At 40.7% G+C, this 12,726-nt stretch overlaps 2 protein-coding genes across 8 annotated transcripts; one reads left to right on the forward strand and one right to left on the reverse strand.

The window, feature by feature from the left end:
- Window positions 1-1,140: 1,140 nt before the first annotated feature.
- LOC135614296 (glycosyltransferase BC10-like) lies at window positions 1,141-4,028 on the reverse strand. The gene is made up of 2 exons (XM_065111493.1): window positions 2,613-4,028; window positions 1,141-1,358 (listed from the first exon to the last, which is right to left on the reverse strand). Exon 1 carries the CDS (start codon window positions 3,801-3,803, stop codon window positions 2,679-2,681), a length of 1,125 nt encoding a protein of 374 aa, XP_064967565.1. The 5' UTR covers window positions 3,804-4,028; the 3' UTR covers window positions 1,141-1,358; window positions 2,613-2,678.
- Window positions 4,029-6,859: 2,831 nt separating this feature from the next.
- LOC135614297 (uncharacterized protein At3g28850-like) lies at window positions 6,860-12,635 on the forward strand. Of its 7 annotated transcripts, none has more exons than XM_065111497.1 (5): window positions 6,893-6,944; window positions 8,460-8,537; window positions 8,641-8,724; window positions 10,397-10,561; window positions 10,732-12,635. In XM_065111497.1, exon 5 carries the CDS (start codon window positions 11,300-11,302, stop codon window positions 12,476-12,478), a length of 1,179 nt encoding a protein of 392 aa, XP_064967569.1. In that variant the 5' UTR covers window positions 6,893-6,944; window positions 8,460-8,537; window positions 8,641-8,724; window positions 10,397-10,561; window positions 10,732-11,299; the 3' UTR covers window positions 12,479-12,635. The 7 variants fall into 7 exon arrangements, with proteins under 7 accessions (XP_064967567.1, XP_064967568.1, XP_064967566.1 ...); XM_065111498.1 differs by having other exon boundaries at window positions 6,897-6,944; window positions 8,641-8,666; XM_065111495.1 differs by having other exon boundaries at window positions 6,860-6,944; window positions 8,535-8,666.
- Window positions 12,636-12,726: the final 91 nt, after the last annotated feature.

A 12,726-nucleotide genomic window follows, 5' to 3' on the forward strand; every position in this document is an offset into this window, starting at 1 on the left:
AATATACAAGAGGCCATGACATCAGAATCTGTCACATATTAGTTTCATGATTCATCATAATAGTCAAAATTTAACAAGTAAATGAAATAATTGTTCAAAAATATCACAGATTAAAAAAAAGGATCTGAAGTCTGCTGAGATCTTCAAGTGCCTGAGAATGACCAAAAAGATAGAAATGAACATATTAGACTTTGACTTCTTGCCTTCTACATGTTAAGCACTCATCAATCCAAATCACAAATTTAAATTGGATGAACAGTGTGTAACTACAGACAACTTAGTTGTCATAGTCATCATATGTGCTAATGATAGTTACATTATAATAGATCAATGGTGAGCAAACCACCAAGTCAATCAAGCAGAAGGGACCATTAGTGATGTGCCAACCAATATCCTATTCTATCTGTTCCAAATAGGATAATGAAACTTTACAATATCTTTCAAGTATAAACCACAAGAAAATGAAGCTGTCATTTCTTTCCTCAACTAAATTCCCAAATCATATGCTTTGTTGTTGAGGTCTATTGCACTGAGCAAATCCACTGCCTACAAATTGTGAGAACTTCTGCTGAATCCTTATTAGTTAGTTGATCCCTCAATTCCTAACCCAACTTGGCAGCACTGCAAGGAAAATGAAGTCCAGTTATAATGTCATAATTATTCTAAATCCAAAGGGAAACCATCATATCACTAATTTCTGCACTTGGATGTCTAGAAAACTTGGATGAGTGTGACTGCCAGCAAGATGTCCAAAGAAAGGAAGTGAATGGGGGCCAGCACCATGTGAAAAAGGAATGGTTCTCAGAAGGTCCTCAAGTTGGGCAGAGAAAAATGGATCTTCAGGAGAGACATCTTTTATGGAAAACACAGATCACTGGCCTGGCAGCCAAGTAGGTTGATTCCCTTTGACTCTCACCATACCAATATCAAGATGGAATAAAAGAAAAAGGAGTATTATTATTGTGGAAGTCAAAAATTCCTTGCCAACATTTCAAGGAAAGATCATCTTGTGACCATTTTCTGCCTCATTAGCCACAATAACTTTCTAGAAAGAACTAGCACAGCATCCAGGTAAAAATGATAAGGACAGAAAACAGCCCAAGGTAAAAGGCATATTAACACAGTTTAGACAGAAAAGGATGGTGCTCAGAACTTCACAGTTATTATTGTTTATTAAACACATATTGCTGGGTTACATCTTGTGTTACATGGGATGATGATGATGATGCTGATGTCTAATTAGCCTATCTCACTTGACAGTCTCTTATTTTTCGCTTTGAAGAAACATGTGGCTTGGTGGTGCTCAGAAATGAAGAGGGAGTGATGGATCAGCTTCAGCCAGTTACTCTCATCAATTCCTGCAAAAGCGACAATAGAAAGATATAAACATCCTCCATGACTGACTTAACCAAACAAGAATTGGCAAACCATGAGATACACAGAAGGAAATCACTAAACCAATCCGCTGCTACATACTGTGACAGCCAAAGCAATGGAAAAGTGAAATATCATAACAGAAAGGCACTAAAAAACAACATACATATGAAAGATGCAGGGCCTTTTACATATCTGTCCCTGCAAAGTTTGTAATTTTCTGTATAAATAATAATATAGTGTTTATATATATGACTCCAAATATTAAGATTCTCTAGATACCCCACTCGTTAACATTTATTCAACAAACTTGGGTAAACCAGCATTGACTACGAAGACCATCAACATACAAATAGAGGTACAATGAACCTTAGTACAATGATGAAGTTGCTCCTTTGTTACCTCAAGAAACAATATTCTAGTCATGGAAGAGTCTCTTTATTTATACAGGTAATACTGTTGACCCTCTCGGTAAACCTAAATTACATAGAGAGATAAATACAAAAAATATTAGATTTTTTAGGTATATGCAACTCTTCAAAAAAAAATATATATCAAATATCGAGTGCTCACAGATTCATACACAGATTATGAAGACGTCAAGTGGGTGGTCAAGTCTTGCAAATTTTCATTTTGGTCAATCTAGTAATGGTACCAATTTCAACTAAGCAAGACAATGTGGAATAACTGAATAATTGTTCGTGACATAGTGATCCTCATGTGGAATAAAGCATGTTAAATACCACCAAAGATTTAGAACCAGAGCCTTCTAATAACCAGACAATTGAGTAGAGTAGAGACAGCTACTAATACTATGCACAAGGATGACATTCCATGACTACTACAGTTTTGGCAAAATCCCAAGAGCTCAACTATACAAGTATCTTAGTGTCATGATCTAGCCCATTAAGGATATGCCCCATTTAAGGTTTGACTTCTTTGTTCCAGTAGAATTTGTCACTGATCCAACCCAAACCGATAAAACAGATGACATATTAACTTGATGAAACTAAACTTATTTGCTCAATAATGCTTATGTTCACATTAATGATGGTAGACTCATTTTTACCTCTTTAACTCTTTTTCACACTTCCAGTGTGATATTAAACTAGGTGTTACACTTGGTGCGTCGTATCCAGAAAAAGTCCAATTTTTTCGACAAACATTGCATTAGATGAACATCAAGAAACTACTGGCAGATAAATAAACTTTCAGGAGAAAATAGGACAGTTCGTTACCTCAATTCATTCACCTGGAACCAAATCTTCATCCATAAATCCAAAACCAAGACTAGGCACTTAAAGCTAATCCTGGAAGATGACACTGTCTGCGAGCTTGAGCAAAGGGTCGAGGCACTCTGCGGAGAACTTGCGTGCAAAGAGGTGCGAGTACGTTGAATTGGACTTCCGCAGCTCGTTGATCAGATTTGCGGAGATCTCCGGCGGCTGGTACATGTGCGGATGCCCGCCAACGCTGTCCGTCCAATTAACTCTGGTTAGAGTGTAGCGAGTGCACCCCGCGGGGTCCTGCATGTCGAGGAGCGTCGGGAAGTAGTGCTCCTCGGGGTAGCAGGAATCCACCCTCGACTTCAAGCATGGCATCTTAAACTTCTTCCAGAACCGGCGGTCGCGCACCACCATCACGGCGTGCCGCCTTGCGAGGACAAAGAACTGCGAACCCGCGCGGAACTTTTCGAAGGGCACCTCGGGCATCATCACGCCGTCGCCGCGGGCCACGTACCGATTCCACATCCACGGATCTTTGGATGAGATCTCGATGTAGCTGCGGCGGCGACGACGGCCGTCGGGGAGATTAGAAGGCGTGCCAGGGTCAGCGAGGATGGCGTGGTAGGCGAAGCGAAAGGAGTGGAGGGGCACGCAGCTCTGGGAGAGGAGGGCGAAGAAGGCGTTCGCCGGGTCGTCGATGAGGGCAGCGGCGAGGAGACGGCGCGCGGCGGATATGAGGGTCGGCGAGGAACGCTGAGTCGCCTTGGCCGGGATGAAGCGGCCGCGGAACGACGGCGTCGGCGGGAGGAGGAGCTCAGCGGCGGGGTCGGCATGGACGTACACGTTGAACAGCCGTTCGTGGCCGTGGAAGAACCGCTCCCACAGCGGCGCGAACACGAGGTCGGAGTTGGTGAGAAACAGGAAGGCGATCTTGGGCGCCGACGCGGCGCGGCGGCGGATCCCGGCGCCCCCTCTGCCCCCTTCGCCGCCGGCGGAGGCGAGAGTGGCGCGCCGGAACAGCGCCAGATCGTCCACCTCGTCCAAATCGGGGATGCTCGGCATCGTCTTCGGCGGCAGAATCCGGGGGGCCAAAACGAACACCACCGGGATCGACATCAACAGGAGCAAAGCGATCAGGAACGGCGACCAAGATATCATCGCCCTCTCGTGATCCAGCTCCAGATTTCTCCCAAAAACCTTCATGCAGACTGGCAACAAAGGATCAATCCTCTAGGTTTTCACACTAATCTGGGAACCAAATGGGCGACGGGATGGCGAACGGGGGCAGCGATAGAATCGACACAGCGTCAATCGTCTGCTTCAGGCATCAAAATCGAATCTTGCGCCGCAGGAGCGGATCGAAGGGGGACAATTGAGAGGGAGAAAGGGCGGGGAGCGAGGGACGCAGGAATGCCAGAGGCTCCGTTCCTTTCGCCGTCCCCTTTAATTTAATTCAATTAATTAAAATTATCTGTTATATTTGCTAAGAATATTAATATGGTTTCTTAGGGTAAGTGAACGATTTCTTACAGTACAAATGTACGTTGACCAAATCAAAGCGCTCCTCGATAATCCACCGTTAATCCACTGATCCGACGGTTGAAGATTAACTCTAATCCGCGAAGTGGTTGCGGACGCGTGTCGTTTAAACAGACCAGACAAGCTCGGTGAAACGTGAAACGTGGAGAGAGTCCGGGATTTTATGCGGGGGAATAACAGGATATAGCCATTTCAGAGGCCAATAAGAAAAAAGATAAATTACTTTTTTTCTAAATAATAGGACTGTGAAATAAGTCTCTGCTGTTCTTGCCATTCTTGTGCCCTGAAATTTCTGTCCTAAAATTTGGCTGTAAAAAATGAAGGATTTATTTCTATATTTATTCCTTCAAGTTGTGGAAATAGCATTCAATAGCTAATTTGAATTAAAAAATTATAAAGGTTTAAATACTTAATATTTTCTTCAATTATTTTACTCTCTTTTCTTTTTGTCTATGATTCAGCTTACTGGTTTTCTCACCATTATCTTATAATATAAATGCCTTAAGAATTATATTAAATATTTAAATAATCCCAAAGAAAGCTAGCTGACAGAATCATTCATATTAACATCAACTAGTATTTTGATAATATTATGATAGTAATTAGGGTTAATTATAAATCATCTTCTGTAGTTAGTTATTTATCTTGGTCTCTGTATTTTCAAAAATTTCTATATCTCCCAAAGTAAAATATTGAGATTCCTGGATTAAATAATTAATTTTATAAAGTTAAAAATCTAGAAAGATAGATATTTTATTAGAGCAATGGAGGTAAATATTTTATTTTCATAAGTATAAGGATCTCAATATAATTTTTAAAAATATAATGATTAAAATATTAAAAGTAACTATATAATTAGTCCTAATAATTAACTGGTGGATATAAACTAATTAGAGTTTAGTATTTCCAAAATGACTCATAACTATTAACTACAATGGAAACTGAAGCTAATTATTCTATAAGAGTGTTTCTTTTTTTTTGTACATTTAGCTATTTAAATCATTTTAAATTCTTGATGTTGATCCGAAAAGCTCCAATTTAATGAGGTTGTGCATCCGAGCGATTTAGATTAAAATCGATAATCTATTTCATTAATGGCATTAGACCACTAATTATAGTGATTTATAATGCTAAAAAATAATAAAAATGATGATTTATTAGAAATAAGGGCGAAGGAAATTTGGTGACACGTGTTACTGTGCTATGGCGAATTCTAAACCATTCGTGCTGGTGGGATCTAAATTTTGTGCCAAGATGTAGTTGGACGGTCGTACTCAGACAAACGCAAATTGCGGAGATAGGGAGAGCTGTCTCTACCAACACAAGCATTGAAAACGAAAGACGAAGAAAGGATAGGGACAAATGTTAAAAAGGAAGAGAAGAGAAAACTGTGTAGAGAGGTTTCATTTTTAAGTTAGGTCAAAGTAAGGTTTCTCATTCCTCAGGAATTGACCAAAACATTTAAAAGAAATCTGAATAAATTTTGATTTTTTTAATAAAATAAAGTAATATCAATGCGGCTGCTCTGTATTGCCTCTCGTTTTCAAAAGGAAAAGAAAAAAAAAAAAGACAAAGAATAATGTGTAAGCGAAGACAAGGAGAACTAAGAGGGCCAAAGGGGTGAGAGAAGATACGTGGATGAAGAGAGAGGAGGAAGAGGTGACGGTGGAGGAGAGGGAGACATACAACTTAAATCGATATTAAAATTTTTTAATTGATATGTAAGGATAATATTAAAAAGTAATAAAATAAAATAAAAATTAATTTTTAGAATTGATTTTCTTTCTTTTTCATATCTCGTATTGTATATACACTACCGACTTAGTTAGAACTCTGTTAAGAAGATAAGCTGTGATCTCTAAGGCGTATTCCTACAATGAGACGGGTAAGTCGGCGAAGCTTATATAGACTGCATCATGTCTAACAATATATGATTCCTTATTTCAGATACACTATTGAGCTGATGTGTATAAGGAGGTATCAATTGGGATAGAATCCTATGGTCCTTGAGAGACTATGTGAACTCTCAAGTACTAGCATTCTCAATCTGATCGAAGTATCTTGATACTATTTCCAGTTTTCTCTCCTTCTCTTTTACCGATAATCGTTAGTGTGAGATCAATGGACTAAGTTAATATGCGTAGGATGAATAAACATAAATTAGAGCGGAATGATCGATGATACGAAGGTGCGGTGGAGGGTAATAATCTCAAAAATAATTTATTTCAAATTTTTTTAAACTTGAGACACTATATTAGAAATATCAAAAATAATTTTTTTTGAAAATTCATCCAAACTAAAATTTATTAAAAAGTTACTGCTAAAGAGTTTATTAATAAAAGAGAACTATCTAACAAAAATCAATTAAGTGACTTTTCTAGGTAAATTATCTCTTTTTCATTGAATAAGCCTCTACAGATCTTTGATCAAAATATTATTATTTTTTGTTTCTTGCAGTCCGCATTCGATACTTTTATACAATAATTACGATAGTTCATTTTAATGTACGTTTATCAGCTAAATTTGCTTTTATAGATAATATCACATTAAATTAGTTGACCTGCCGAATTTGAAATACGACAAGAACTATTAAGTTCGTAATGAATGTTATCAATAAATATAATAAATATTTCGTCATAATAGATTTTAAAGGATGTCAGTGTCACTAATTGCGTATATTTGTAAGTTAGGGATATATACAAAAGCTATATTTTGTATACGCGAAACAAGAAGGTCGGTTCTCAATTCCGCTCCTGCAGTAATGCCATCTCGATTCTTTCCTCTTCCTCTTTCCCTTTTCTTCTGGTAGATTCCGCGTTCCTCTCCGTTTCTTTGCTTTTGCGTCAAAAATCGATAATTTTTTAAGTGTTTCTGTGTTGATAGAGTTTAAAGATTTAGGTTTTTGATTAAATTTGATGAGTTGGGTGTTCGTTTGCGAATGCTCGAGTGTACAGCGCCGAAGTCGTTGATGATCGCTGCTCTGATGACGAACAGTCCATAGATTCTACCTCTCCGTTTCTTTGCTTTTGCGTCAAAAATCGATAATTTTTAAGTGTTTCTGTGTTGATAGGGTTTAAAGATTTAGGCTTTCGATTAAATTTGACGAGTTGGACGTTAGTTTGTGAATGTTCGAGTGTACGGCGCTGAAGTCGTTGATGATCACTGCTCGGATGGCGAACAATCCATAGATTCTGTGTTCCTCTCCGTTTCTTTGCTTTTGCATCAAAAATCGATATTTTTAAGTGTTTCTGTGTTGATAGGGTTTAAAGATTTAGGTTTTCGATTAAATTTGATGAGTTGGGTGTTCGATTGTGAATGCTCGAGTGTACAACAATGAAGTCGTTGATGATCACTGCTCGGATGACGAACAATCCGTAGATTCTTCCTCTCCGTTTCTTTGCTTTTGCGTCAAAAATCGATAATTTTTAAGTGTTTCTGTGTTGATAGGGTTTAAAGATTTAGGTTTTCGATTAAATTTGATGAGGTGGGTGTTAGTTTGTGAATGCTCGAGTGTACACAGCTGAAGTCGTTGATGATCACTGCTCGGATGACGAACAATCCATAGATTCTGTGTTCCTCTCCGTTTCTTTGCTTTTGCATCAAAAATTGATATTTTTAAGTGTTTCTGTGTTGATAGGGTTTAAACTTTAAAGATTTACGTTTTCGATTAAATTTGATGAGTTGGGTGTTAGTTTGTGAATGCTCGAGTGTACACAGCTGAAGTCGTTGATGATCACTGCTCGGATGCCGAACAATCCATAGATTCTTCCTCTCGGTTTCTTTGCTTTTGCGTCAAAAATCGATAATTTTTAAGTGTTTCTGTGTTGATAGGGTTTAAAGATTTAGGTTTTCGATTAAATTTGATGAGTTGGGTGTTCGATTGTGAATGCTCGAGTGTACAGCAATGAAGTCGTTGATGATCACTGCTCGGATTGAAATTGTTACGGTTTTGCTAACAGGAAACTCAGTGGGTGAAAACATATAAATCTCTGATTGAAATCAATAGAAAGCTAATTAGACTTGCCTTAGCGCCAGTTTTGATCACCTTCGTAAGGGCGGCCCCACATCACCAAATGTGGTGGTTCGGTGTTTGCATAAATGACGGCATGACGACTGTTTGTGCATGCATAACAATTACAATAGCCCAACTGTGGCTCAAATATTTGTAATTAGCTCCGAGTACAACCTGTTCTGCAAGTGATGCTCAAGTCTCTCTCTGTTTATATCTAAATATTCAAGCTAATTTGAAAATGTTGTATCTTATATTGGTAAAAAGAATATTTTTTAATATGATTTCGACATCTTCACCATGTTAAACAGTTTGATGGTTGCTTTTCTATGCTTATTTGGTATTGCTAATGAAGAATCACGCTGCTGTTTCCTCTCATGTTGAAGATAGTGAGTGCAATGCCAAACCGTCGTAATTCATCAAGTTTGATTACTTTCTGTTTCAACATTTGGTTGACTTATTACTTTCGTGTGGGCTGTGTGATGTTTGCAGTGGAGCATGTTGATTATCCTGTTAAGGTTAGTGGCGTTGACCTGTCTCCAAATCCCCCTACATTCAATATCTCTGCATCAACTGGTAGAAGAACATACTTTTCACTTCACTCATATACTTGTTGTTTGTTTGTCAGCATATCTATGACAATTATATCTTTACATGAATGATGGTAAGGTTCTTCATGGAAATTGAAATTACCTAAAAACACAGAGAACACATGCATTTGTTATATGTTCTTGTAATGCATGCTCATCTTAGCCCGTCCTTTTCGTCTATGGTGTATTATGGCCAAAATCCAAGACTAATCTCGAAAGAGGGTGGTTTCGTAAATGATGATTTAACTATTGGTTGATTTAAATGCAAAAAATATGTGGCATAGCTTTTAGAAGGACAATGTGAATTAGGATGTAAGGTCAGAAATATCCCTCAAATGCTGCTAAAAGAACTCTTAACTTATCAAGAAGTGAAGGTTCTTCCTCCAGATTCTGAACTACTCTACAAAGCTTTTTCTTAATAGCACAGAAAGCTTTAAGAAGCATCATTCAATGCATAATAAAATTCTTCCGTATGACTCAATAAGTTCTTTCATATGCTTAAACTAGATAATGCGCAATTATATTTTTGAGTGTTGTTCAGAAACTGGAAACCTGTATGGAAAAAAAGAGGATGACAACAAAGCATGAGGTTATTTCCTGTTCAGAGTCTAGGGAGCTAAAAAAATTGTCACTTGTTCATATGTGTGAACAACATATGCATCTAAAAAAATTTCCTGTTGAGACTTCTCTTCCCTTTCACACATATTTCTAACTTGTTTTCTTTATTCAGGATAAGTAGGATGCACATTGTATCATTTGAAGTAAGGCAATCAAAAAACATTCAAAAGGAACTGTATTAACAAGTGAAGTGAATGGAAGATCTCAAGTCAAAGATACAGAGAAGTAGTCCAGTGTGAAAGGGAAGGAAACAAGGGAAATATGTGCCGTGAATTTGGAAGAGATCGTTTGAGATGAAGGTTCAAGAAAGATGAAGGATAGGATAGGAGGCGATGTTGCACTGTGCCTTAGTTTAAATCAATCTCAGTGAGTAAGAAAGCCACATTTAATCTTGGGGTAGCACATTTTACCACCTGCGGTTCAACCTGATTTCAACCCTGCAAAAGATAGTGGTAGTTCCTCTCTATGTGGATTGATCCAAGAGAGGATCATAGTAAGAAACAAATGGTAGATATAGAGATTCATCATGTTGACAGCTCATGCAGCTTAAGACAGTCCAACTTTCGCAATTGAAAAGGAGGTTTTTTTTTTGCAGTATATTTAGTAAATTTGTTAATCATGCAAAATACAAGATCAAAGCATTATCTCTATCATCTTCTATCTTGTTTATATAACAACTTGAAATTATCTTGATATTGTAAAGTTCTTTTTACCTCTGTCTCTCTCTCTCTCTCGCTAATGAAACTTCTGTCTGTATAAGAACAAAACAATGTTTTTAGGCAGTTTGTGGATATTGCTTAGATGTTTCACCTCAACTTGTTCTGATGCTTTCTTTAATCTGATTTTGGCTAATCTTAATGTTTTGATAGAATTAGGTTGCTCATTTACGATCTGAAACTACTTAAGTCGGTCATCCCAGTACTCATCATCAGTATATTTAGCGCTCTTTTTTACCATCATATAGCATAAGCTATCTACTTATGTTTTTGTATTTTGTACATTTGGAATCTAGAACCTGTGAGGTTTTTTCTCTGTCGCAGGGATCATACACACTTACAATGAAGCGGATCGGAGACAAATCAGAACGACTGACATGCATTATTTTCTATTTCTGCATCTGAATGCTGCGAGATATGCTCTCTTCCGCAATATGAGCTGACACATCATGCTCTACTTGTTCTTCCTTTGTGAAATCGACATTGTATGTAAGTAAGATGTTGTTATCCGAATGTTTAACTTATATATATCTGTGCTTTGTGAAATCACATCATAAAACTTCGTTTCCATAATGTTTAATGCATCAAGTTCATTGTTGTTTATGGTGTACTCTCTGTTGACTAATCGATGAGACTCAGCTAGTTTGACTTCCTGCCAGAGATCAGCAGCATGACTCCTTTACTTTGACTCCATGACTCCGACTGTCTCCGGTGCTTCACGGCCGTTCCCTATATTCGTGACTTAAGTCATAATTTCGGGTTGGATCCGACCCCAGCATCGACCCGTCGCGACGTGGGTCGTGGTGTGAGCACCCACACCACATGGCTCGGCCCCGCGGCGCGACCTGATGGCCGTTGCCTTTATCATTTTGAAATCTAGGGCCCCACCACAACTTTATAGCCGTTGGCACCGCCTCCTCCTCACACAAACAACAAAGAAGCGGAGGGGAGAGACCACAGTAAGGAAAAGAAAGCTACCATTGTGGGCTCTCTCTCTCTCTCTCTCTCTCTCTCTCTCGCTCGCTCGCTCGCTCTCTGAGAGGAGCAAATCTCCTGGCTACCGAGAGTGGAGACTGAGTGCTGTTCCAAATCCACATATCCACGTACCCATATTTGCTACTTTTCTTCCATATCCATAGCACTGTCATCCATCAGCAGCAGCAGCAGCACCACCACCACCCTCAGGTTGGCAGCAGACGTTGCTGGTAAAGGGACAGCGGCAGCGACATGAAAGGTATCAGGGGCAGGATCCTGAAGAAGCTCCGGTCCATCCCCCAAGTGCCCTACCTCAAGCACCAAGAGCGTGTCCTTCATGTCCATGCTTCTGCCCCTTCCCTTCCTACTCCTCCTGATCCTTCTCGGGTCCTCCGCGACCTCCCCGTCGGCAGCAGAGTGGAGGAAGCCTCGAATTCCGCCTCCCCCGATGACCAGCTGACTCCGGTTTCCCATCTCCATGACGTAGTCGATGTCGCCGAGCTCGTGAGAGACCTCGAAGAAGAAGAAGAAGAAGAAGAAGCGGACTGCGACGAGGAAGAATCCGACCACAGCAGCAGCAGAAGCAGTATCGGTGACAAAGAGAACTCTCGACCGCCGCCGTCGTCGCCACCTAAAGAAGACTCTTCTTGGAGAACCAACGACGAGGAGGACCAGCACGGCCAAGAAAACGAAACTTCGTACCGGCGGCCGGATCTGGACTCGGTGACGCTGTTCGATCCGGAGCTTCTTGCGGCGTTCGAGAAGGCGGTGGTGGAGCACATGAGGAGCTTCGAGGAAGCCAAGAGCAGGGCCAGGGCCAGAATAAAGGAAGAAGAATACGACGAACATGACGGCGGAGGAGGAGGAGAACCGCACGGCGTCGAGGAGCCTCCTTCGAAGGTGCCTCGCACCGACGACGACGAGGACCCGCTGACGGAATTCGAGCACAGGTGCCCGCCCGGGGGCAGGGAATCCGTCATCCTCTACACCACCACGCTTCGGGGGATCAGGAAGACCTTCGAGGACTGCAACGGCGTCAGGTTCCTGCTCGACAGCCTCAAGGTGAGGTTCACCGAGAGAGACGTGTCGATGCACCTGGAGTTCCGGGAGGAGCTATGGAGGGTCTTGGGCTACCGCGCCATCCCCCCGAGTCTGTTCATCCGAGGGAGGTACGTCGGAGGGGCCGACGAAGTGCTGGGGCTCCACGAGCAGGGGAGGCTGCTGGCGCTGCTGCGGGGGGCGGCTCGGGACCGGTCGGCCGGCGAAGAGGCGTGCCGAGGGTGCGGCGGAGTGAGGTTTGTGGTGTGCTGGGAGTGCAATGGGAGCCGAAAGATCTACCATGGCGAGGAGGAAGAGGAGGAGGACGCATGCCCGGCGCAGTGCCGCCATTGCAATGAGAATGGCTTGGTTGTGTGCCCCATCTGCTGCTAAGATTGCTTGGCTTCCACCGTCGTTGGCCATTCTGAATTCTTTCAATAGATTCGTGATGTTAATGCTCTTCTTCTTCTTCTTCTTCTTCTTCTTCCTTTGTACTGCTCTCTGTACACTCATTCTTCTTCATATGTATCATTGAGATGATCCGTGTCAAGCCTCTGTTGAAACCATTTTATGTTTGTATCACAAATCATATTTTAGTGCCCTCATTACTCTACGAAATAAAGGAAAAATAAACACTAAGA

This window comes from Musa acuminata, chromosome BXJ2-6, assembly GCF_036884655.1.
Source record: "Musa acuminata AAA Group cultivar baxijiao chromosome BXJ2-6, Cavendish_Baxijiao_AAA, whole genome shotgun sequence".
NCBI lineage: Eukaryota > Viridiplantae > Streptophyta > Magnoliopsida > Zingiberales > Musaceae > Musa > Musa acuminata.

Bases quoted from the DNA above. Each gene is read 5' to 3' on its own strand.
- LOC135614296 (XM_065111493.1), bottom strand. From the start codon at position 3,803: ATGAAGGTTTTTGGGAGAAATCTGGAGCTGGATCACGAGAGGGCGATG.
- LOC135614297 (XM_065111495.1), top strand. From the start codon at position 11,300: ATGAAAGGTATCAGGGGCAGGATCCTGAAGAAGCTCCGGTCCATCCCC.